This window comes from Lissotriton helveticus, chromosome 7, assembly GCF_964261635.1.
Source record: "Lissotriton helveticus chromosome 7, aLisHel1.1, whole genome shotgun sequence".
NCBI classification, from domain to species: domain Eukaryota; kingdom Metazoa; phylum Chordata; class Amphibia; order Caudata; family Salamandridae; genus Lissotriton; species Lissotriton helveticus.
This window is the reverse complement of record NC_136068.1, coordinates 1155685663-1155712522: the sequence shown is the minus strand read 5'-3', so window position 1 is coordinate 1155712522 and position 26860 is coordinate 1155685663. Positions and strand designations below refer to the sequence as shown.

Genomic DNA, 26860 nt, shown 5'->3' with positions numbered 1-26860 from the left:
GTTTAATGGCTGTGTACCATAGAATCCTTGTAACTGGTTGCTTTCATAGGGTCTTTGCTTTCAGCCGTCCATGGTATGGGCACATTACTTGAGACAAAGTAAGTTGATGTTCTGCAACACTATTTGCTTTTGGGATTAATTTGCTTCTGCTGCATGCGCTGTTTGTTATTTATTGTTTTGTTATGTGGGGTGCATGAATGCTGTGTGCCAGCACATTTGCGCTTTATGGATCGTGCAAAGTTCTTTGTTCAAATACACTGTGCAATTTATATGTCATTATTATCATTAGTTGTGGTGTGCATAAGAGCACATCGCCCTCAGGGTTCATTGTTCTTGATGCTGAAAAGTCCTACATTTTAAAATGGATATTGCTGGTGCTGCGCACCATCCTGATGCCTGTGTTACTTCGGGCACCAGACTCGGTTTCTGCGTTGAATGTAAGTGTTTAAGGTAAGTTATTCTTATCCATTTTGTTCTTTAATGTGTAATACAGTATACGGAATGCCAGGGTGAATGCTTTCCAAGGACAGATGCTGCATGAGATATGTTGAAGCAATTGTCATTTATTCCGGGTAGAGGCAGGGACTGTAATAATGTTGGTGCTGTTCTTTATCGGCAGAGGGATGGTGCCTTTCATGTGTGTCATGTTGTATGTGCACAGATGTGTGACCACTGTAGAAAGGGTGTAGTCACTTTTATTGGTTATCGTTTAAACTCCAGAGTTAGACTTTAACATGTGTTAGAGCTGAAATAGGGCACAGTCTTTCATTGCGATGCGTGCTGACGTGTATCATCCATGCCGAGAGGAAGAACTGCTCACTGACTTGGGGAAATATGCACCAGCAATTAAGTGGCCCAAAATAGGAACATTGAATAGTGCATGCATATAGGAACATTGAATAGTGCTTGCATGTAGGAGCATTGAATAGTGCTTGCCTGTGGGAACATTGAATAGTGAATACATGTAAGGACATTAAATAGTGCTTGCATGTAGGAACATTGAATTGTGCGTGCGTGTAGGAACATTGAATAGTGCTTGCACGTAGGAACACAGAATAGCACTTGCATGTAAACCAATCACAATATTTGAATTCTTGGGCTTTTATGAAATTTGCAGAGTTCTTCAGGCAAGTTTACTTTATTGCTTCACAATTAGTATTTATTTATGTTGAAACCGCTATGATAAAGAGGAACATTTAAAGATATCTTGTTAGTTGAAAGAGAAATCTTTACTCTCTCTATGTCAGTGAGGAAGCTCCTGAAAAAAGAACCAATGAGGATGAAAGACAAGAATTTGGAGTGGGTGGCGAGTAGTTTGTTTTTCTGCCTGAGACTGCTGGTAGTGCAAACGGAGTCTCTATCTGGATTGGTTAAACAGGGTATACAGGTCGTAAGTTGATCACCTTGTCAAGGGGGATTGAATACTCGGTAGGCCAATGACAAGTCTATAGCAGTGATTCGTTTGCTATAGACTTGTAAAACAAATTTCGTAGCGCACCCTGCATCACATTTTGCGATGTAGGACGCGCTACGAAATTAGTTTTATTAATTAAATTGTTTATTTACCTTCAATTATCCATACTCTGGTTTTTAGCACCCCCCACCCTGCCCCTCCCCCGCCCCGCCTCTCCGCCCCACCGAAACTCCCTCCACGGGCCGGGGCTGCGCGCTATGCATAGCTACGAGAAGTGCACTTCACACTACACAAGCTACGCATAGCACTACGCAAACTGCGTAGTAACCGGTTTGCACTGTGCAAGATGCAGTTTTCAATGGTTGCACAGTGCGGACAAGCATCCAGCACTGTGCAATCATTGGAAACGGCATCTTACACAGTGCGAGCTGTAGTTTTCTGCTGCTCGAGTAGATTTTTACTCGAGCTGCAGCTTTCTCAACGCGGACTGGTAGTTTCTCATCGTGAGCGGTCATGAGCATATGCGACCACTCGCAATGAGAAACCTGACCTCCCCACGTTGAGAATCTTGCCGGTAGGTTTATTTTCCACCCTCGTGATTGGCAACTTGATGTTGCTGATCGCGAACAAGGAAAAAGTCTCGCCAGGATGTCTTTTTGCTTGCTCGCGGTCGCCAACTTGACGTTGAGGACCGCAAAAAATGACCGCTGCACTACGCTATGCTACGCGTGTTTGCACTGTGCTACGTGCAGTTCGTGTAGTGCGAAGTAGCGCAAACTTCGCAAAGTACGCAAGCGTAGGGTAGTGCTTTGCCCAGGGTTAATGTTTAGGACTTTCAATCTAGCAGCCGTGGCATGTGAGGAAATGAATTATTAAAAGTATGTTTTGGAACCAAAGGTTATGCTAAGATTGAGGACCCAGGAGAAAGTGTGTACTGTGCTGGTGGGAAAATGACAGGGGAAGGCAGGGTGCTTGTGATGGAGCGAGATTCAGAAATGTTTTTCATTTCAACTCGTGAAGTCACACTTCCATAAATAAAATAATAAAATTATTAGTTGTGCTGTATATGTATTAATTCAACCTTGTTTAAGTTGCATCTACACATGAAAAACGCGGGATACTAACATGTGTGCTCATAAATGTGCATTATGTTGCATTTCCTTGTTTGTGAAAAATAATAAATTAATCGTGTCTATTTGTCATGTCAAAAATTAACTGCAGCTGTTTAGAATAAATGGCATGTGCTTATTTTGCTTCCCTGTCTATGTGGTGTCACTCTATTCTCTATAGGTGCATAAAGAACCTTGATGGATAATAAGAAGAATGGTAGATATAAAATGCTGCTTTATTTGTTTGCTTCTGCTAGGTAACTTAGACTAATGGGTTAATTATTAGCAATGGAGGGTGGCAACAGAACAATTTATATTACTCGCATTAATTATTTTCTTGTGTTTGTTTATACAATAGTTAATGAAAAAAGCTTTGGGCCTAGTGAAATTTTCCGTGTTTGCAAAAATCTGCTTGGAGCCAGAGTGAGTCCATGATGGCAACAGTTTTTCTCCTGCTTGAAAAGTTTGTCGTGCTGAGATGACATTCTCTTAGCCGAACAAGGCCAAGGCCAGGAACCGGCAAAAGGCTTATGACATTCACGCATCCGAGGAAGCTAAAAACTTCATTTGTTGCAAGTGTTGCAAACTGGAGGAAACTGCATTGTTCGAAAACTAGAGACAATGGTCTCTAAGAATGATGACGGAACTATGATTCTGAAATGTGGTGACACGTCACCTGTCACTTTTGGACCAATGAGGCTCTGATTTCAGCAGTGAAAATTACTTTTTCTTAGATTAGCTTAGCGTAGAAAGGTATAAAAACTCTTGCCCCGTGGAAGAGTTATGCTTCTCCTTGCAGACCTTTTGATGAGGGCGTTATGCTGTTGGACTTCTCTTGGAACACGTAAGATCCCTCAAAGACTTTACTCTTTAAAATTCCTTATAGTTAGCATTAGCTAGGGACTTAGGTTTTGAAAAATGCCAAACTGATAATTCTCATTTGCAATAATAATTTTGATTCATAATAAAATTGTCATAACTATTTGCAATGATTCAAATAAGAATGCTTTAATAAAATTTCTAATACATTTTCCAAATGAGTAGCTAATAAAAATCTTACTTTGGAAAACAAGCTGGTCTTGTTATTTTCATGGGAATAGGTTACTCATAGCTAGATCTTATCGCCACAGTGGCTTAATTAGCTTGTAGAGTTGTGAGGACGATGAATTCATTTACCGTGGTTGTATATTAAATGTATATAATTTGTGAATAGGTTAATTAGGTCACATGATTCAGTTGGTTATAATATGTCATGTTAGATTTATGGGCCTTATGAGAGTTTATTGATTGATGGTGTATATAGTGGAGTTGGGTAGCGTTGCTTATGACATATTTCCAAAAGCCCGCTGGATCAATTTTTCTGGTAGCAGATTTGATGGTTGCTATGGTAACCGATATGTTATATGGTAGTTGCATAGGATCGAAAATTAACATATGTTGAGTTTGTTCATTTGCGTTATGTGTAGTCGAAAGGTTTTTTCCGACGTGAAAAATCCTAGTTGTATCGGTACAGAGTAGTGTGGCCAGAGTGTAAAGTCACAAGTCACACAGTGCATTTGATCTGTTTCAGAATAGTGGTATCGTCGTGTATCACAAGTGTTGTCGTCGTGCAGCACATGTTAGGGATATAGGTGTGTCAGATAGAATGCATGCATAGTGAGGATTGTCTATGAAATCGAAGCATTGAGAATAGGGACAATGCGCCCGTTCTAAAACTCTCTGTGGGAAAGTAATAGAATTAATTCAAGCTTGAGTGAAGGGTAAGGTAACGTCGCTTATTTTACTGACGATTCATGTTATCAGTGGGGGGTTAGAGTCCCGCCAGGATTTCATGTGTGTGTGGTTAGGGATATTTTCCGTTTGAAAGTGCGTAAATGGTTTTGTAATTCCGTTTGAGTCAAACTTTGAATTGCTACTTAATGTGCATTCAGAGGGAAGCGCGTTCGTTATTACGTGTGTGAAGGGTAGAGTAAAGGTTTACTTTATCGGCAAATGCATATTCTGTGAGAATAGCGTCGTCTATTCCACGCAAAGAATTTCTCGTGTGTCTGTAAAAACTATCACCTTATTTAGAGAAACAGACAAATGGTTTGTTCTTTTGTTGTTGATTAATCGAATTTCATTGAGAAAGGCGTCTTTAAAATGGCGCTGTGAAAAGTTTTTGTGAAGGAGGGGTGAGCGCTGAGAGTGAGACGCGAGAAACCGCAGCGGCTGTGTACGTCACAGGGTCCGCGCAGGGATTGGGTACTGTACGTCACAGGCTGTACTCTGATTGGCTCACATGACTTTGTCGAGCTGAACGCTGATTGGCTTTGGTGGGAAGATCTGTTTTTACTGGTCGAGCAAGGTGGTGACGTAGCTCGAACCTGATTGGCTTGTTGGTGTGTTTCGCGCACGGATTGGCTGGTCTTACGGAACAACCAGGAAAACATTACGATCATTTCTGATTAAGCGGATTTGATTTAAAAATGGCTTATTACTTTAAACATGTTGAGAATAAGACTTCGATACTTCAAAAATTTAAAAATTGTATTTCACCCGACAAGAAAATTCAAACGCGAGGTGGTAAATTATTTCATAAGTACAAGACACCTGCAGCGTATATGGAAGGTGAATATGGTTACCATACTGTTCTTTGGTTTGATGTTTGGAAAAATTACACAAAGGACGACGGCGTATTGGCTTGGCCGGATGATGATTCATTTAATGTTAAGGTTTTAAGAAATCTGAGAGAGAAAATGTCAGCTCTAGTACCACGGCCTAGACCGACACAATTTGAAGCTTTAGTTGAATGGGAAGATGAGATGTTTCAACTTCAGAGAGAAGCAAATGGAATTAAGAGACCTCCGAAAACACCGAGTTACAGACGAGAAACGCATGAAGATAGAATGCGAATGTGGAGACAGGGAGATATGTTTGATGGTCTCTATTTAATTAGGGAAATGGTTTTAGGGTCTCCAGGTGAAAAGAGAACTGAAAAGAAAAATAATGTTGTTATAGATAATGAATCAGAGGATCCAGTCTTAGAAGAAATTTTTACGACAAATAATAAAAATGCCCCTTTGAGACAGCCTCGTTCTTGGTCCACTCCAACGGTTTCTGCCGGAACCACTCCTAGTGCACCCCCAATAAATGATTCTCCGAAATTGTACCCAAATAATTGCGAATCTTTTGGAACTCCAGAACAGTTTGAGACAAGAACTAATTCTAGTGCTTATATTGAAAACAGAAGTTTTCCAATGGAAAGGGAAGCCCCTAGAAATCTGATGAGAACTGACAGGAATGAGGAAGTTGCAAACACTTCAGAATACTTGCGATCGAAAGAAAAATTAATTCAGCAGATAACAAAGAGCATGGAAGCAGTGACAGTTCCAGTAACGATTGGTCCTGTTCAGCCTGTTTTTGATCAAAAAGAAATTCAACAACCAGGTTTAACAATTCCATTAAATGCAGAAATTCAAAAAGTAGCTGAAAATTTTTATTCAGATTTATCTGAAATTAATCGTGAAAAATCAAGGATGCCTGACTTGACTTTTAATCAAGGTTCTTTTAACCAGACACCAATGGGTGCAGAGTCAGATGCTGAGTCTCCTGAGAAAAGAGAATCGAATTCAAAACTTGATGTTGCAAAATTGAAAGCAGATTTGGAAGAATTAATAATTGGCACAATTGGTCCTGACAGTTTAAAATTTTACCGAGATGATGAACTCCTGTTCATCAGCAAAAGTATGCAATGGAAAATAAAGAATAAATATGATCAGCTGGAGGAACTGGCAGAAGAATTAGAAATTGATTTGAACAAACAGAAAAATCTGGGAAAGCATTACAGATTAAATTTTACAGAAAAAGACATTGAAAATTTCAATACAGGAGGAAGAATTACACACATAAAAGAATTGATTGTTTACATAAAAAAATTGGGTGACTTGAGTAAATGGAGAGTGAAATGGACCAAAAAGAAGGAAGATGAGAGGTTGGATAGGTTGGATAATCTGTCGAGGTTGACCAGTCTGGTCCATTTGTAAATGGAAAGGTGAACGATGTAGAGATCACTTTTCTTGTGGACACTGGTGCTACCCGTTCTACTGTTAGATCAGTAGAAATTGAAAACCTACCTCTCTCTGGGGATACCATCCAAGTAGTTGGAGTCAGCAATTAAACAAATGAAGACTGATCTTACTGATCCTGTGAATGTGGAAATAGGCAATTTCAAAGACAAACACAGGTTGGTAGTTTGTAATAGCAGTCCAGTGAATTTACTTGGGAGAGATATATTGTGTAAAATGAATTGCAGAATATATTGCTCACCTGGTGGAATTGAGCTACAAACCATGGAGGAAGATGGGTTGTATAGACTGACGATGTTGATGATTGAGGCAGAAGAGGAAAAATTGTTTCCTACCTTTGATAAGGAAAATTTACCAGAGGAATTGAAAGAGACAGTTAAATCTGAGATTTGGGATTTAACTGGAAATGAGATGGGTCTGATGAAGCATGTAGATCCAGTAGAAATCACAGTGAAGCAGGGAATAGATTTTCCAAACATTCCTCAATATAAAATGAAGGCAGAAATGATTGAGGGTGTTATTCCTGTAATTGAAAAATTCATCAAGCAAGGTGTTTTGAAAGAAATTGAAAGCAGTCCTTGTAACTCACCGATTATGGGGATCAAAAAGCCGAATGGAACGTACAGAATAGTTCAGGATTTGAGAAAAATTAACCAGATTGTCGTTCCTTGTTGCCCAGTTGTTCCAAACCCTGCTGTCATTCTTTACCAGATTCCGCATGATGCAGAATGGTATACTGTCATTGATCTTTGCAATGCGTTCTTTACGGTTCCATTGCATCCAGAAAGCCAGGAAATCTTCGCTTTCCGGTTCCAGAGTAGGACCCTCGCATGGTGCAGAATCCCTCAAGGGTATACAGAAAGTCCTTCTATCTTTAATGAACTGTTAAAGAGATCTTTGGAAGATTTGAATTTGCCAGGCAGATCGACATTAGTGCAGTATATTGACGATCTGTTAATTGCAGCAAAAACAAGAGATAATTGTGTGACAGACACGATTACAATTTTGAATCATTTGGCAGATGAAGGACACAAAGTGTCTCCTGCAAAGTTGCAGTTTTGTAAACAGGAAGTAAAATACCTTGGTCATAGAATTGCAAAAGGAATAAGACAGGTAACAATTGAGAGAATCAAAATGATTCAGGGAATGCAACCTCCAAAAACACAAAGACAGGTGAGAATGTTCCTGGGAATGGTTGGTTACTGTCGTCAATGGATTAGTGGATTTTCGGTAATTGCGAAGCCACTGCAGAGACTGACAAAATCAGATCTGAAAGATCCAATTGTTCTTACTGACATTGAGTTGGAAGCTTTTGAAAAACTAAAAAGAAGCTTATGTGAAGCTCCAGCTCTGGGCATGCCAGATTATGAAAAAGGTTTTGAACTGTATTGCAGTGAAAGAGAAGGATGTGCTTTGTCTGTGTTAATTCAGAGACATGGTAACATGAGAAAGCCTATTGCTTACTTCTCAGCGGTTCTTGATCCAGTTGCAAAGGCCTTACCAGGTTGCTTAAAAGCAGTTGCAGCAACAAGTGTTAGCTTGGAGCAAAGTGAAGGAATAATAATGGGATTTCCTGTAAAAGTCTATGTTCCTCACTCAGTTGAAATTCTCCTTAAAAGGAGTAAAACGCAGCACCTGACAAACAGCAGACTGACCAAATACGAGAAAATCATTTTGGGATCAGATAATGTGTCAATCGCAAGGTGTGTGAATTTAAATCCTTCCACACTGAAAATATTGATGAAAATGACGTGGAGCATGAATGCTTGGATGTCATGGAATACTGTACCAAGCCAAGGAAGGACATTAAAGATGTACCATTGCCTGAATCAGATCATGTCTTCTTTGTGGATGGCTCCTGTCTGAGATCAGAGGGAGGTGTTTTGAGAGCAGCATACTCGGTCTGCACAGTGGCAGATGTTGAAGAAGCTTCATGTCTTGTAGGAATTCGTTCAGCACAGGTGGCTGAATTAATTGCTTTAATTCGTGCTTGTGAAATAGGAAAAGACTTGAGGGTTACAATAATTACAGATAGCCAGTATGGGTATGGAGTTGTGCATGATTATGGACAACTCTGGTCTCAAAGAGGCTATATGACGTCAGCAGTTTCTCCAATCAAAAATGCAGAATTTATTAAAAGATTAATTGATGGCATACAAATGCCAAGGGAGATTGCTGTGGTAAAGTGCGCAGCACATCAAAAAGGTGAGGATTTTATCACCAGAGGCAATGCTTATGCAGACGAAATTGCTAAATTTTGTGCAAGAAATGATTATGCACTCAATCGGGAAAAGAACAAAGATTTTGGTTCAAGTTCATTGATGCTAACATCTGTTGTTGAGACATGGGAGGAAATTGGGGACTTGCAAAATGAAGCTGATGATGATGAGAAAAACACATGGTTGAGAGCAGAATGTAGGCCACGAGATGAGGATGGAGTTTGGACTTACAAAGATGGCAGAGTAGTCCTACCAAATTGCATGATTGCTGACATGGCCAGAATGTATCATGGCCCTGGTCATATTGGAAGAGACTCTATAATCATGCTTTTCAAAGAGACATGGTTTAATACCAAGTTCAGGACAATTGCAGAATCTCTTTGTCAGAGGTGTTTGACCCAAACAGGAAATCAGTTGTGGGAACGGGAGTCATAGGTCGGGAGGGTGGTCCTTTTACCAGATTACAGATGGATTTCATTGAAATGCCCATACACAACTGTTTGAAATATGTTTTGGTGATTGTATGCTTGTTTTCAAGATGGGTAGAAGCATTTCTCACACGTCATTGTGATTCAATTACAGTGGCAAAGTTGCTTTTTAGAGAGATAATACCAAGGTATGGTTTCCCAGTCACTATTGAGAGTGATGGAGGGGGACATTTTGATAACAAACTGATGAAATTGATCTGTGAAGCATTACACATTGGGCAGAAAATACATTGTGCATACAGACCAGAGGCATCTGGAGTAGTCGAGCAGATTAATGGAACGATAAAAAATAGAATTGGGAAAATGTGTCTTGATACAGGTGTAAAGTGGACAGATGCTCTTCCACTTGTTCTGATGACTTTGAGAAGTACACCAGATAAAAAGACAGGTCTGAGTCCTCACGAAATCCTTATGGGTAGAGTCATGAGGCAAGTTTTTGTACCTGTAGGAAAACTGTTAAGCATTAATGACAGTGTGATTTTGGAGTATTGTAAGCGTCTGTCTGACGTAGTGACTTCTGTGTCTAATCAGGTGGGAACTGAAGCACAATCAAAAGACAAAGTGCAGACACATGATCTGAGACCTGGAGATTGGGTCAGGACGAAAGTTCACCGAAGAAGGAACTGTTTGGTCCCGAGGTGGCAGAAACCGAGGCAGGTGATCCTTGTTACAACGAATGCAGTGAAGTGTAGAGGATTGAAAAGGTGGATACATCCAAGTCACACTATTCCAATACCTACACCTGAAAACTCAGATGAAGAGAGCGATACGACAGATGATTCAGACTCTGAAGAGGAAGTAGAAAGAAATCCAGATATTGAAGATCGACAGAGTGGTCGACATCTGGAGAAACCATCTGTGAATGGGGATTTGATTGGAAAAGAATTGAAGATTATTGAAATAGATTCTGGAGATGAAAATAATCTGCTAGACAAAGAATCAGCAGAAGAAGCAGAAAAAGAAACAGGTGAAGAAAAAGAACCTGATCAAGAATCGAGAAAAGAAAAAGAAACAACAGAAGAGTCTGATCAAGTTCAGAAGAAAGACCAGGAGGGTATTGAAAGGCAGGTAACGAGCTCTGAAAGCAGGAACAAGAAATCCGGATCTGGGAAGTTAAAGGTGATTGATGAATTGGAGGAAGGCGAATTACCGAGTACCAGTGATGGGAGAAGGAGTGCTGTTCCTAACGGAGTAAGGCTGCCGATTAGAAAAGATCCTGGGATAACAATTGAAATTTCTGACAGTGACTCTGGAGAAAGTGATGAAGAATGTCAGAAAGGAGGAGTGAAGAAAAGATCATGCAAAACAGAATCTAATGAGTCTGAGCCAAAAAGAAAAATCTTGAGGAAAGGAGAGACCTGGCCAACTGAAAACGGAGGATTGAGAGTCAGGTTAGTGAAAAGATCGAAGGAGCAGGTGAATGAGATCACTAGTCAGGGGGATCCTGAAAAGAAAGCTGAGAAAGGAAAGAAAATAGAAGTGATTTCTAGAAAGACAAAGAGAGTTTTGAGACCGAATCAAAAATATAAGTCTCCTGAATGGGCTTATATAATAATTCCACCTGTAATTGAAATAAACAGTAGCAGTCAGGAAGAAATTGAGAACAATAGTGATAACGATTGAAGTATTAACCTGTTAGAATTTAGGATTAAGTTTAGGTTTATGTTCTTGGCGTAAGGCTGAAGAAATTGTGTTAGGTGACACAAGGTCAAAGAAATTGTATTTAGTTGGAGGATAACTTGTGACGCAAGGTCGAAGAAAAATTGTTAGAGGGTTTAAAAAAAAAAAATAATAATTTAAAAGGGGGGTGTGAGGTTTTAGAAATTTTTGAAAAATTTTGTTTTATTTTTCTCTTTTGTAAATAAGTTAAAAAAAAAGAAAAAAAAGATGCCTTATGTAATGGCGCGGGGTACTTCAAAATGTTCCATTTTCAAGAAATGCTGTAAGATGACTCTGGTATGTGTGCTCATGTTAATTCTGCTATGATTAGTTTTAGCTGTCATCTTTCCTTTCGGGATCGATAAGGAGAGGTACAAGGTCAATATGACAAGCAAAGCTTCAGTTAGTCAAGACAAACATAGTGCATCACACAAAGCTAACAAGGTTATTGATCACAGACCAGATTCAGGACAGGTCTGTTGGTGATTTTTCTAGCAATACATTTTCAAGGCTTTTGGGAGAATACGTTAAAGTCATGGGTGTCAAAGATTGCTATATCTGTGTGAAGTTGCCTGCTTCTGTTTCTGAGGGAGTGACATACAATATGCTTCCTCTTACTTATGGCATAACATGCAGTGTGATAGCTAGCTTATTTTACCAGACTGGTCGTTTGGAGTATTATTATTCTAACTATGATTAGATGTTTGCTAACCTGAAAATAGAGAATGCTTTAAATAAACATAAACAAGCTAAACAGATGAGGGAATTCTTTTTAGTAACTAATGAGCTTACTTACGAGTACGCATACAGAAATAACTTAACTTGCAAATTGAGAGCTGAGGAAAAGACTTTCCTGAATCTTGTTGAGGAGAGAAGGGTGATTTATAAAAGAAATGAGACGGTCAAACCGACCAAATGAAAGTTTTGGCAGAAGGAGGATGAAAAGCTAAATGGCAAATCTTTTGATAATGTTGCAATTCACATAGACAAACCAAATAGTGGCAAGCTTTGCATTAGGAGAGATAATACCCTGTTTGATAATTATTTTGTAGGAGCTAGCAATTGTGAGGACACTTACCAAATCATGGGGGGTTGGGGATTCAAAGGTGGCAGAGATCCAATTTTTCCTGGGATCTATTTTGTTTGTGGAGATAAGGCCTATTATAATCTTCCGGACCATTGGTACGGGACATGTTTTGTTGGTCTTGTTTTTCCGAAAATTTTTCATGTTGACAGAAATGCAGAAGGTTCTTTTGAAATCAGTAGTCATGCAAACAGGTATAGGAGAGAAAGTTTCTCAGAAATTTTGGGAGACATCTTTGAGGCAGTGATACCCTTAGTAGGTATAACCCTGAAGGCAGGAAGAATCAGAAAATTGTCTACAATTGTTGACAGATTGTCCACTGACACAGCAGGAGGTTTCCAGTTAGTGGATGTGGAGGTTATTGCGGTCAGATCAATGGCGATGCAAAATCGCCTTGCTTTAGACATACTCCTGGCAAAAGAGGGAGGAGTCTGTGGCATTTTACATGTGCAGCATTGCTGTACTTACATTCCAGATGAGAGTAAGAATATTGAAATGTACATTAGAAACATCACAGAGATGCACTCAGAAATAGTCCCCTTAGAAGAGGATGATTTTTCAGAACGTCTTTCAAAAAGATTTCAAGCTATCAAAACCTGGTTTCAAGAAATTGGTGGTTCAGTTCTTGGCAAGATTCTAACACCTTTGTTTGTGATAATTTTTGTGATAGTTTTGACAAAGATCAGTTGCATGTTACACAAGAGAAAGAAGCACATGAGGGAAAAGAGAAGAATTTACAAAATCAAAAAGGAGCGAGAGAAAGAGATAGAGCTTGAGGAGTTGCGCAGAGCTCAATATGAGAGTTGCAAAGATTTTGCTGAAACTAGTCTTTAGAAAATACGAACAGAATGAAATTGAACCATTTTCGTTTGAGATAAAATTTACCACATTTTTGGGTGTGGTGTGGTGTTTGGTTAATCACCAGATGAGGGAGTTGATGGAGCGAGATTCAGAAATGTTTTTCATTTCAACTCGTGAAGTCACACTTCCATAAATAAAATAATAAAATTAATAGTTGTGCTGTATATGTATTAATTCAACCTTGTTTAAGTTGCATCTACACATGAAAAACGTGGGATACTAACATGTGTGCTCATAAACGTGCATTATGTTGCATTTCCTTGTTTGTGAAAAATAATAAATTAATCGTGTCTATTTGTCATGTCAAAAATTAACTGCAGCTGTTTAGAATAAATGGCATGTGCTTATTTTGCTTCCCTGTCTATGTGGTGTCACTCTATTCTCTATAGGTGCATAAAGAACCTTGCTGGATAATAAGAAGAATGGTAGATATAAAATGCTGCTTTATTTGTTTGCTTCTGCTAGGTAACTTAGACTAATGGGTTAATTATTAGCAATGGAGGGTGGCAACAGAACAATTTATATTACTCACAATAATTATTTTCTTGTGTTTGTTTATACAATAGTTAATGAAAAAAGCTTTGTGCCTAGTGAAATTTTCTGTGTTTGCAAAAATCTGCTTGGAGCCAGAGTGAGTCCATGATGGCAACAGTTTTTCTCCTGCTTGAAAAGTTTGTCGTGCTGAGATGACATTCTCTTAGCCGAACAAGGCCAAGGCCAGGAACCGGCAAAAGGCTTATGACATTCACACATCCGAGGAAGCTAAAAATTTAATTTGTTGCAATTGTTGCAAACTGGAGGAAACTGCGTTGTTCGAAAACTAGAGACAATGGTCTCTAAGAATGATGACGGAACTATGACTCTGAAATGTGGTGACACGTCGCCTGTCACTTTTGGACCAATGAGGCTCTGATTTCAGCAGTGAAAATTACTTTTTCTGAGATTAGCTTAGCGTAGAAAGGTATAAAAACTCTTGCCCCGTGGAAGAGTTATGCTTCTCCTTGCAGACCTTTTGATGAGGGCGTTATGCTGTTGGACTTCTCTTGGAACACGTAAGATCCCTCAAAGACTTTACTCTTTAAAATTCCTTATAGTTAGCATTAGCTAGGGACTTAGGTTTTGAAAAATGCCAAACTGATAATTCTCATTTGCAATAATAATTTTGATTCATAATAAAATTGTCATAACTATTTGCAATGATTCAAATAAAAATGCTTTAATAAAATTTCTAATACATTTTCCAAATGAGTAGCTAATAAAAATCTTACTTTGGAAAACAAGCTGGTCTTGTTATTTTCATGGGAATAGGTTACTCATAGCTAGATCTTATCGCCACAGTGGCTTAATTAGCTTGTAGAGTTGTGAAGTACGATGAATTCATTTACCATGGTTGTATATAAATGTATATAATTTGTGAATAGGTTAATTAGGTCACATGATTCAGTTGGTTATAATATGTCATGTTAGATTTATGGGCCTTATGAGAGTTTATTGATTGATGGTGTATATAGTGGAGTTGGGTAGCGTTGCTTATGACATATTTCCAAAAGCCGCGCTGGATCACTTGAAGTGGCCAAAACTGGGGTCACCAGTATACAATCAGTACAGGAACCTAAAGAGCAAATGATATGACCTAAGATGGTACAGTATAGTGAAAGAGGAAAGGGCAAAGGATGGAGTCTAGAGGTTTGTTGTTGTCTGGTAGAAGGGTCGGCAGGGTACTGGGTATAATCAGCTGGAAAACTAGGAGAATGCTGTGTCACAGATGCACAATGTGGCTAGGCATCTAAACAGTATGAGAAGGTCAATGGTGTCAGGAGTCATGGAGAGAAGAAATACAAGTCGACAGGAGGTTTTCTAGCTGTGAGGCAGGTGTGATGAAGTGTGCCACATGAGTGAGAACAATTTCTATTCAGTGACAAATGCAGATGCTTGACTTCAGGAGTTTAGCAGGTTGGCCAGAGAGAGGTAGCTGAGAAAAGCAAACACCAAAGGAGCACCACCATTGACCTCCCAAGTGGCGATAAAAACGGCCCCAGGCTCATTATAGTTAAGAGTTGATTAAGAACGATTAATATCTGTCAAATCCCATTTGTTCCTCTCCTGTAAAAATGCTTTTAAAGTATTTAATAAACACTGAGAGGTCTACTGTTTAGAAGACTGCTGACAAGTATGGAAGAATCAGGCGTGCCCAGCAGCCCGGGTCTATGGTCATGTGAATATTTCCACCCGCACTTAAGAAAGCAGGACCTCTTCCATGACACATGGCATCACAGGGCTGAACGTCTAAGATGTTGTGAACATCCAGAGATTGTTTGTAGCTGTCCTGTGACACATTTCTACAGACAAACTGGTTTGGTTCTGAAAAACAAAACAATGGGGGGATTTTCTCACTGCACATGAGGGTTCCACATCTTTGCAAAGACTCACGTCAATGGGAGTCATGCGTTCAAGAAACACAACTGCGATCCTCACCCACGAGTTCTTGCAAAACTCATAGAATGCAGAGTGTTCGTGCTGCCCTGATCACGCTGTCACTTCCGTGCTTGCAGTAACCTAGAGGAGAGTTCCACAAGTTACCTGAAGTGCCAGATATGAAAGGCAGCATCCTGAAATCCAGCAGAGAATGGAGGATATGAAACCTGGGCTTCTTCAATCACCAAACAAACTCAATGCCTTTCTATTAAGAGGCTTGGGCAAGCCTAATAACCAACCCGTCTCAAGATGGACGTTTGACCATAGAGCATTAGCCAATATTCCCACTTTAAGACGGAGTTTGACTCTTTTCCTAGGATGCAACTTCCAGTTTCATCATCTATAAGGGAGACAGTCATGAAGGAAGTTGCATCACAATGCATTTGTTTCCTTACTTTACCTTACATTCCTCATCCCCTTGCTGTTATTTTTGTCGAAGATGTTTGCTTTCAGGAGATTGATATACTTCTAGTTTCTTTGTATGGATTTTTGTTTAATTTTTTTCTCTTTCCTGATGTTAGGAAAAGTGTGGTGTCTTGCAGATTCCTTCAATTCTAATTGTCATCTTCAATCACGAACTACAAGATTGCCAAGAACGTTTTTTTCCTTTTTTAAGGGTCCTACTGTTCCCTGGGACCTTTGTCAGGACACTTGAAACCTTTCATGTGTACTGTTCTGTGCAGAGTGGCGTTGCAGCTACTGGGAGGAGTTGGCTTTTGTTTGGGAGGTCAAGAAGGCGACTCATCAGAACTTCTCACTGAATAAGGATTGTCGGTGGTATTTCCGGGGGTCAGGTAGCTGCCTGAATTAGTCTATGGACAGCCCTTCTCCTGCTTCTGGGAGGGTGTGTAACTGTGACTCCAGTAAGGCTCCTATTGGGCACCAGCGCTTCAGTCTTTTGTCCAGTGAGGTCACAGCTGGAAGCGACAGTCTTGCGATCAGGAGTGGTTGTCATTGCAAATGTAAGAGAAATTGAGGAGCTGGTGGGTGGGTGTACTGTGGCCACGTTTACCCTACACGGACAGATCTTGTTGTAGTCACGTGCAGGACAACTTTATGACCAACAATTCTTCTCACAGGCCCCACTTCTCCTAGCAAGGCAGCTCGGGTCAGCTATTCACTCTCTCTGGATGACCAAATTGTGCTGCTGCATGTCCACAAAGATGCTAATGTGGCACCCAGACTGTCGTTTGAGGAGTGAGGCGATAGGGACACCTTATGTATAGATCTCATCACAGCTTCAATAATATCACGTAGGAGAATACTTTCAGTTTAACCTAATGTTTGTTTCTGTATATGAAACGGAAAATTGGATACGTGAAACAGAAAGTTTGATCAACTAGAAACAGTCAGATCTGGTTGAAGTAACTATTAGGAGTTTCAGCAGCATTAGCCACATCTGATCAACAGTCTGTTTTAGTCTACCTTAACACCACAATTCAGAAATCATGTATTGTCACAATGACATTTTCCTTCGCCAGCAGGACAATACTAGAGATGTCTGGCAGAATAAATGTGTGGGACACGAATATACCCAATTAAGCAGTGCATATGCCCTGTGACCCACAGTCAAGAAGAAGAAAGTGGCAATGAAGCATTAGATCTAGTTTAATATCTATTCTGGGCTCGGCCATAAAGTAGTTATGGTCCAATGCCATATTAGGAACTATTAAACATTAATATGTAATTCTTTTGGTAATAATATGTTAAACATTTACATTACCCAGAATGTTTGCTGTATCTGCTTTCACAACGGCTGCGACTGAGCACTCTCGGTGTTGCACGATGATGGCTTGATGCTCTATAAGAAACAAAATGAAAAAAGGGATTATTATATCACTGTAAAAGATAGATGTCTGCGATAATGCAGCACATCTGTTCATGACTGAGTCACAAAAGACAAGGGTGTAATCTTCCTTCACGTTTCTGCATTCCAGTCGTCAATAGATTATCTGCATTATCTCAGCCAGTGTCCTTAGATGGACAATTATGGAGATAAAATGCAATACTGTAATAAGATGAACTGTAGCCGAGTTGTGCTGATTTAAGATGGTATATTAATGAGTTATCAGCTTAAATTATATAATCATTAAAGCTCCACCAGGAGCAGTTCTCTTGCTGCTCAGCCCTCTCTTCCAACTGTCATCCATCCACCAGGCATCCCACACATTCTATATTACCTCACACACTCCAACATTCCACCATTCATCCACATAGGCTGAGCAGCAAGACAGGTTAGTGAGGAAGGTACATGGCATCCAAACTAGGATACCACACCACCTTCCCCCTTAAAGGAACACAAACAAATGAGTAATGAAAATAAAGAGAATGGTCATTCTAAACTTAAAACTTACATTGCAAAACTGAAACTTTCAATAAATGCATTAAAGTAGACAATATGACCACCTCTTCCCCCTTTTCACATAAAACAAGGAAAGATTGATAACACATATTTTTGCACTAAAGTTTTTTAAACAAGATGTAAGGAATTGAATTCAACGTCACCAACACAACATACTATTTGGCCAGACCAGCATAGTGAATGTAACGGAGACTTCAACAATTTAAAAAATGCGAAAATGAAAAGCACAACAAGTACTTAACTCAATTACAATTCCTACTAAGTAACGTGTGCACAACGTACCTTAAATAGGAATATGTAGGTGACTGCACTACAGAGTCACATGCAATGTACTATAATCTAAAATAAAACATAACACACTAAAATGTGTAGGTGACAAATCCATGACAGCAATTTCAGTAAAATAGGAAAGTCACATGCTGGAATGTAATTTCAAGTATTACAATTAAAAGTAAGACATCATACACTAAAATGTGTAAGAGGCGAATTCACGGGCAAAACATCTTAAGTAAAGGTGGAAGTCACATGCATAGTACAATCATAAAAATATAATTTGTACTAAAGAAATTGTGAATGTCACAAGCTTACATGCTAACGTATAGCACGTAACTTCAATTAAAATAATGATTTACTATAGGTAAAGATTAAGTAACCTACAGTAGTAATGTAGGTAGTGTATCTATGTTTAAGTGGAACACAGGCTACCAAATGAATATTTTAAAATAGCAAAACAATTACCTTTAGCATGCTACTTTTTTTTTTAACTGGAAGTATTGAATATGCAAAGAAGTCAAAACTCTCCAACTTCCTATAATTGATTAACCTCATGACCAATTAGGCATAAAAAATTTGACTTCTTATAGAATGATGTACTAAACAGCAAGACAAAATACAGACCTCCAGAAAACAATAAATTAAAATAAACAATGTAGACACCGTTGTCAGAGAACAGATGAAGGACTGTGTTGATAAACATGAGGCAGGCTTAACTACTTGTAAGATGCAGCTGTTTAAATGTAACAGAAAAGATCCATGACCTGCAGCATTTTGTAGATGTCCTTTATTGGTAGGTTGGCCTCGCCTAAGTATCCAACCAGCGACCCAACAATATGAGAGGAAAAAAGGTGAAGGGGGTCCAAATGAGATGGGATAGATTTGTCAAGGGAAATTCTGAACAATAATCTAAAGTTCCTGAGGTGTCTGGATGAAGGTGTTAGTCTAGAAGCAATTATTACTCGTTATGCCACACTACATGGATCAATTAGGGAATTGCAACTGGCCCCTCAGCGGCCCCATAAAGCGAAACCTGCAAGGTGGTTTGATATGCATTGTTCAAAGACTCACAGAAATCAACTCTCTAGGGATGATGAATATGTGCTCCACTTAACACTTGTTCCTCTAGGTAAGTCTTGCTGCTTATTGCCACAGCTTCCCTGGGTTGAGCTGGGGCTTTACAGACAAAATGGGTTGGTAAGTGTATTACACATTGAGGTCGCACAGCCACACCATATAATACACCCCATTTCTTCACAGTCTTTGATTGAAAGTAAAAAGAGCTGGACACCTTGGCAGCCCGAGAATTCAAAGAGAGAATGAAATCTAGATACCCGGGTTGTATAGAGAATTTGCAGCTTTTAGATGGAGGATTCTTTATTTGCGGCTCCTAGATAGGACATATCCTTGGGGTCAAAAGCCTTGTGCAAAGTGCGCTTCACAATGTTTGTTGACATCCACCAACATGTGAGTGATGAGTAATCCAACATGGAACAATTTTGTGTAGCCTGTTCTGAGGAATGTGCCATATTAAATGTTAAATTGAGAAACAGGCGTAGGCGCACAGCAATGGAAGATAGACTCAAATTGTATGAGGTGGTTAAAACAGTGGGGAAAGGTAAAGGTGCTCCAACAGGTGACGTAACTGGCCGGAGTACGTCCAATAGATAAGCAAAAACAGTGTGTTACGTGGGAACGTAAGCACAACCCTGTAAGTGGGCACACTTGTATAGTTCAGCGTAGCTGATTCAAAAGAAAGTTCAAATCCGTGGGTTTGTAGAATTTGTGTGTATTTAATCAGTTCAAAAGTTCATTGTACTAGGCGTTGCATCACGCCATATGTTCAAGTGGAAGTAATCACAAAACATGTAGTTCAAAGTGTGCTCCGATGCATTTCGGACTCGAATAGTCCTTTATCAAGGAGCGCTCTGGGAAGGATACAATAACATCATTTTAGATCAACGAGAAGTGAACAGCAATAAAGTTATGCGCATTCAGTAAAAGGTGTGTTCCGGTAAAGAAGAAAAAGAAAAAAAAGAACAGAGTGAATTCATGCAATTTGCGGGAAGGGTGTGGTTTCGTGCTCATGCGGTCGTTGCAAACCATGTGGGTCCGTGATTTTATACTAAGAATCGCGTGCCATTGTGATAAGTAAGTGGGGCGCTTGGTGGTACCTTAAAAAAACTTCGGTGGTCCTAGGGTAAAGCGTGCGGATGTGAGGAAAAGTCAAAGTGACGATTAAGGGTAAAACGTGAACAGTTCAAGTGCAAGAGGTCATGTAATGGGAAGTATCTTACGCTTCCACATCAATATGCGGCTCACATCAGGGCTGCAGGGGAACGAGACAAACAATCAATTAATGGTTGTAAACGGGCGAAAGTGGTTTAAAAGGCGATGTGTTAAATCGCCTAGCAGTAATGGTAACTTACTATGGAGGTTCGCAAGAAGTGAACTGCTTGTCTCAGGCTTCGCGTAGGTACTGCGGAGTTCGTGGGGAAGTGTGGGGTGGTAGAAATAGAAAAAAGATGTCCCATTAAACGAGAGGCGGCCATCTTGTAGTGGTGAAAGTAGAAACACCATGAGAAGTGTTACAATGATATCGGCACAACTTAAGAAATAACAGTAACTGTAATGATGAATAAGCAGAATACGGGTTCAATGTGTCAGGCAACTTAATTATAGGTAGCAACTCAGTTCTGTGCGGTCATTAAGCCCGAATGGCTTCAAAGATTGGAGTTTATAAATCCATGATGTCTCACGTTGTAAGAGGGTCTTGTTATTGTCTCTGCCCTCGGATGGGGTGACCATTTCCAATACCAAGAATTTCAGTTGGGCTATGCTGTGGTGCGCCTCATTGAAGTGTGTGGCCAAAATGGACTTGGTATTCTTTGTTCGAATGTTCGATTAATGTTCGTTCAGTCTGGTCTTTATTTTTCTACTGGTTTTGCCTACGTAGGTCTTTCCACACGGGCATTTTAATAAGTAGATTAGGTTGGCTGAATCACAGGTGGCATCTACTTTCAAAGGGATCGCAAATCCTTTCATCGGGTGATGGATGGTGTTACCCACGATTATATTATTGCAATTGTTGCAATGATGGCAAGGTCGTGTGCCAGTATGTTTCAGTGGTTTGTCTGTAGGTTTTGATAGGATTTCTCCAACATTCATAGGTCGATTATAGGCGAAGATCGGAGGATCCTTGAAGAGATCTCCGAAATCCGGCTCCGACGACAAAATGCGCCAGTGCTTTAAGATGATTTTTTTGTACATTTTGCTCACGGTGGAAAATTTAGAAACCAGTGTTAGTCTTGGGTTCAAATCCTTTTTTTTGCTAAGCTGTTGGAGAAATCAAAACCAGTAGAAAAATAAAGACCAGACTGAAAACCATTAACCATTAACCATTCGGGCTTAATGACCGCACAGAACTGAGTTGCTACCTATAATTAAGTTGCCTGACACATTGAACCCGTATTCTGCTTATTCATCATTACAGTTACTGTTATTTCTTAAGTTGTGCCGATATCATTGTAACACTTCTCATGGTGTTTCTACTTTCACCACTACAAGATGGCCGCCTCTCGTTTAATGGGACATCTTTTTTCTATTTCTACCACCCCACACTTCCCCACGAACTCCGCAGTACCTACGCGAAGCCTGAGACAAGCAGTTCACTTCTTGCGAACCTCCATAGTAAGTTACCATTACTGCTAGGCGATTTAACACATCACCTTTTAAACCACTTTCGCCCGTTTACAACCATTAATTGATTGTTTGTCTCGTTCCCCTGCAGCCCTGATGTGAGCCGCATATTGATGTGGAAGCGTAAGATACTTCCCATTACATGACCTCTTGCACTTGAACTGTTCACGTTTTACCCTTAATCGTCACTTTGACTTTTCCTCACATCCGCACGCTTTACCCTAGGACCACCGAAGTTTTTTTAAGGTACCACCAAGCGCCCCACTTACTTATCACAACGGCACGCGATTCTTAGTATAAAATCACGGACCCACATGGTTTGCAACGACCGCATGAGCACGAAACCACACCCTTCCCGCAAATTGCATGAATTCACTCTGTTCTTTTTTTTCTTTTTCTTCTTTACCGGAACACACCTTTTACTGAATGCGCATAACTTTATTGCTGTTCACTTCTCGTTGATCTAAAATGATGTTATTGTATCCTTCCCAGAGCGCTCCTTGATAAAGGACTATTCGAGTCCGAAATGCATCGGAGCACACTTTGAACTACATGTTTTGTGATTACTTCCACTTGAACATATGGCGTGATGCAACGCCTAGTACAATGAACTTTTGAACTGATTAAATACACACAAATTCTACAAACCCACGGATTTGAACTTTCTTTTGAATCAGCTACGCTGAACTATACAAGTGTGCCCACTTACAGGGTTGTGCTTACGTTCCCACGTAACACACTGTTTTTCCATATTAAATGTTAGCATATTAAATAACAATTTGGTTGAGGACACTGATGCTATTAATTCATGTTTTAAAATGCAGACTGTTGTTTATGTTCACAGAGCTCCTCCCATGCTTTTTCGTAGGATTGCTTCGGTAATTACAGGAGGGCTATGGAACAAGTGTGCTGCTGCCTCATGTCTATTGGCAGAAAATCTCAGCAGGCCCTTTTTTTTTTTTACTAAGATAGAATTCCTATTATGTATTAAAAGTGGTCACATTTACTTTACTGACCGAGTCTAAGCTCTGCTGCAGACATGCTTGTGCACAGAAAGAGACACACTGTAAATGGCCTGTGGTACTGTATTGTATTGTAATTGCATTTATATAGCGCTTACTACCCCTGACTAGGCGTCAAAGCGCTTTTTCGGTGAGTAGCACGCTACTCTGGGACCCATAGAGGATTAGTGTTGAATTAGTATAGTGAAACATGCAAGTACATTTTAAGTGGTGGATAGGTTAGTCAGTTATTTGGATTTGGAATGATAGCAGAAGGATAGAGGAAGACAAAGGTTTATATTTGTATAGCGCTTGTTGACGCACGCTATTCAGGAAAACTATAAAGGATTAGTGGTGAATTAAAATGGTGAAATATGAAGTAATTTCAGTGGTGGATATTAGTCAGTTACTTGGAGTGAGAAGAATAGCAGAGGGATAAAAGGGGAAGAAAGATTTGCATTCATAGAGCACTTGTTCCCCTGATGGTTGTTGAAGCGCTTTTCTGGCGAGTAGCACGCCACTCCCGAACCCATAAAGGAATAGTGTTGAAAATTAGTATAGTATAAATATGAAGTAATTTGAGTAGTGGATGTTATTCAGTTATTTGGGTAGTATATTAGTATAGTTGAATATGGAATTTGAGAAGTGAACATGTTAGTCTGTTAATTTTGATCGAAAAGGATAGTGGAGGGATAAAAGAGTAAAGGATTTTTTTTAGGTCTTAGCAGTAGGAGGAGGCTTTTGGAAGAGTAACAAAGGAGTTTTGGACGGGAGGAGTCAGAAGGAAGATTTTAGAAACGTTTGTTTTAGGGGATCGGTATAGTAAAAAGAGGTGTCAGATGATGCAAGGAAGGGTAGAGTAGTAGAGAGTTTAGAAAGGGTTATCTTGGCGATCATAGTAGTGGTATGGGGTTTGGGATAAATGAGAGAGTGGATGTAGAGGATGTATTGATAGATATATAGGATGAGAGATAGGGTAGTGCATTGGAGGAGTAGTAGAAAGAAGTTTGAGATGAGTCAGAAGGTTGGGCTGGAAGATATATTGAGCGAAGTATAGGCTAAGAAATAGGGTAGTGCATTGGAAATGCTAAATTAGAAGAAAGTGATAAATATATAGATCCATAGGTACATTAAAAGTATATAGATACATAAAAGAGGTAAGTATATGTAGATTAAAGATATTGATAGAGGCACAGGATGAGAAATAGGGTAGTGCATTGGATATGCTTTTTCAGGAGAAAAGTAACAGACACACAGATCCAAGTACATGGATGGTACATAGGTGCACAATGGAAGTATGTACATGTAGACCAAAGATGATCTTTATTTATTTATTATTATTTTTTTTCTTAACATAATATTATTTTACATGTTTATACAAAGTAATACACAAAGATAGGTACGTATCTATAGTGCAAACAAATGCTTATATACAGAGGGATATGCTGTACATTTCTGTTTGTGTATGGTGCTTATGTGGTGGAAGAGCCAAGTCTTGAGTAGTTTTCTGAAGATAAGGTGGTTGTCGGTGGACCTTATGTTGGGGGGTAAAGAGTTTCATAGTTTGGCTGCTTGAACAGAGAAGGATGTGCCACCCATGGTTTTTTTCTTGTATGGTGGGATTTTGAGGCAAGATGCTCCTTTAGAGCGGAGGTTCCTTTGTTGAATGTGTTTGGTGATTTTATTCCTGATGAAGAGTGGTCCTATTCCATGTATTGCTTTGTGGGTGATATTGCCCCTCTTATCTTTTCTCTTCAACAAATGGAGGTCGCCGTATTTAATTATGCGGACGACCTCCAGCTGGTCTTTAACCTCTCCTCTTCTCCCTCTTCTGTCCTTAATTTTCAATCTGTCATGCTCCACATCCGGGACTGGATGAACCACAATCACCTTAAACTCAACCCTGATAAGACCGAGCTGGTGTTGACGGGTGGTTCATCCAGCCCCTGGTCCCCTCTCTTCTGGCCCCCTTCTCTTGGCCCCTCTCCGGAACCCTCTACCTCTGTTAAAACCCTCGGCATAAAGCTCAACTCTCAACTCACTCTTCACTCCCAGGTCAGCTCTGTGGTATCTTCCTCTTTCCTTTCACTGCGTACTATACGCAGGGTGTCCCGTTTCTTCACCTTCTCTGCTCTCAAACTCATCACCTTAGCCATGGTGGTGTCCCGCCTGGACTACGGCAACGCCCTATATGCAGGTATCCGGGCATATAGTTTACGGCGCTTGCAGCAGATACAAAACCAGGCGGCCCGCCTGGTTTTCAATCTTCCCAAATTTCACCGTTCTTCCCCTCTCTTGAAATCCCTGCACTGGCTCCCTGTGCGAGCCCGAATTCAATTCAAGCTCGCCTCCATCACCTTCTTGGCCCGACTGGACCTGGCTCCAGCTTTTATCTCCTCAGAGATCACCCCCTATGTACCCACCAGGGAACTCCGCTCGTCCTCCCAGTCCCTCCTCACTATCCCACGCTACCGGACAAAGAAGTGGGGAGGCTCGAAATTTGCTACCCTTGCCCCGATCCTCTGGAATTCCCTTCCCTTGGATCTGCGATCCATCGCCCTGTACCCGCAATTTCGCAAACATCTCAAAGCTTATTTGTTCACAAAATCCTTTGATTAAATCCCCAGCAGTCTTCCCCGTCTTTTAGCCCTGGATGTGGTTAGCAGTAGCGCCAAGAAACCGCAGGTGTACGAGCGCTTTACAAGTATTTTAAAACTCAAACTCAAACTCAAAGCAGCTTGAATTGGATCTTCTGGCAACCGGTAACCAATGCAGAGCTTTCAAGGCAGGGGAGATGTGCTCTCGCGGTTTGATATGCAAGAGTAGTCTGGCAGCCGGGTTCTGAATCTGTTGTAGTCTTTTCATGGTCGTTAAAGGTGATCTGTGGTAGAGGCTATTGGCGTAATCGAGTTTGGACAGAACAAGAGAGATGGTAGCGTGGACCGTGTGTGGAAATCCCAAATGAGGGAAAATTCGTCGCAGCGTTTTTATAGTAGCAAAGCTTGATCTTGCTAGTTTATCCACTTGGGCATTAATCGGCAGCTTGGAGTCCATGGCCATTCTGAGGTTTCTTACTTCCTTTGATACTTTAGGCAGTGATCTCAGTACATCAGGCCATGCAAGCGGGTTGTAGTGTTTCCAATCACCACATGTGAGTATTTCAGTTTTTAAACCATTCAATTTGAGATGGCTCCAAGTCATCCACTGACCCACGGCTCTGAGACAGCTTAAAATTGGTGATTTTCCAATGTCTTTGGGCATTCCAGTTGAAGGAGTATTTGCGTGTCATCTGCACATAGTTGTAGCACATGAGGTGAAATGTATTGATCAGTACTGGTGATGACTTCATGTAGCTGTTGAAAAGCATGGGTGAGATGATAGAACCTTGAGGGACCCCTGCTTTTGTGGAGTACGGTTTGGACGGGAAAGGTGAGGTATAGATGACATTAGTTCTGTATCGAAGGTAGGACGCGAACCAGTCTAGAGCAGTTCCCTCTATGCCGGCTTCATAAAGTCTTTGTTTCAGAGTGTCATGGTCAACTGTGTCAGAGGCAGCTGAGAGATCCAAGAGAAGTAGCGCAGCAACCCTGTTGCGGTCAACTGTATTCTTTAGGTCATCCCAGATGGCAAGGAGGGCAGATTCAGTGACTCTTCCTGGACGGAATCCTGTTTGGAAGTCTGAAAGTATGTCATTCTCTTCAATGAATTGTGACATCTGGGTGAACACTGCTCTTTCTATCAGTTTGCCCAGGAAAGTCCATTTGTAATTGGTCTGTAGTTATCAGGGTTCAGCGGGTCCAAGTTTGTTTTCTTCAGTAAAGGGCGTATGTATGACTTTTTGAGTTATTCTGTAAATATTCCGGTAGTTAAGGAATCGTTGATGATTCTTCTTACTAGAGTGGCAGCAGAGGTTGTTAAAAGAATTGTCTTGAAAGTTTGTGGCGAACTGAGGTCAGAAGGGCTGCCGGCAGGCCTGCTTGCTTTGACCAGGTCCATAAATTCATCGTGTGAGATGTGTTGGAAGGAACGGAGAGGCTTGATTAGAACATTCTAGGATTGTTGTTTTGTACAAGGGTTAGTGCCGGTGCTTTGTTTCTGTTTTAAGTACGAGTCCAACATGTCTGCTTTATCCGTGTATTGATTTGCCAG

The 26860-nt window shown here is 40.3% G+C and overlaps 1 protein-coding gene across 1 annotated transcript in view; it reads right to left on the bottom strand.

The window, feature by feature from the left end:
* The window catches only part of LOC144769415 (cilia- and flagella-associated protein 337-like), an 817111-nt gene that overhangs the window by 480019 nt on the left and 310232 nt on the right, over positions 1 to 26860 (bottom strand). The window contains exon 14 of the mRNA XM_078653507.1: positions 17100 to 17177. Coding sequence (XP_078509633.1) covers positions 17100 to 17177 — 78 coding nt within the window. The remainder of the gene's footprint in view (positions 1 to 17099; positions 17178 to 26860) is intronic.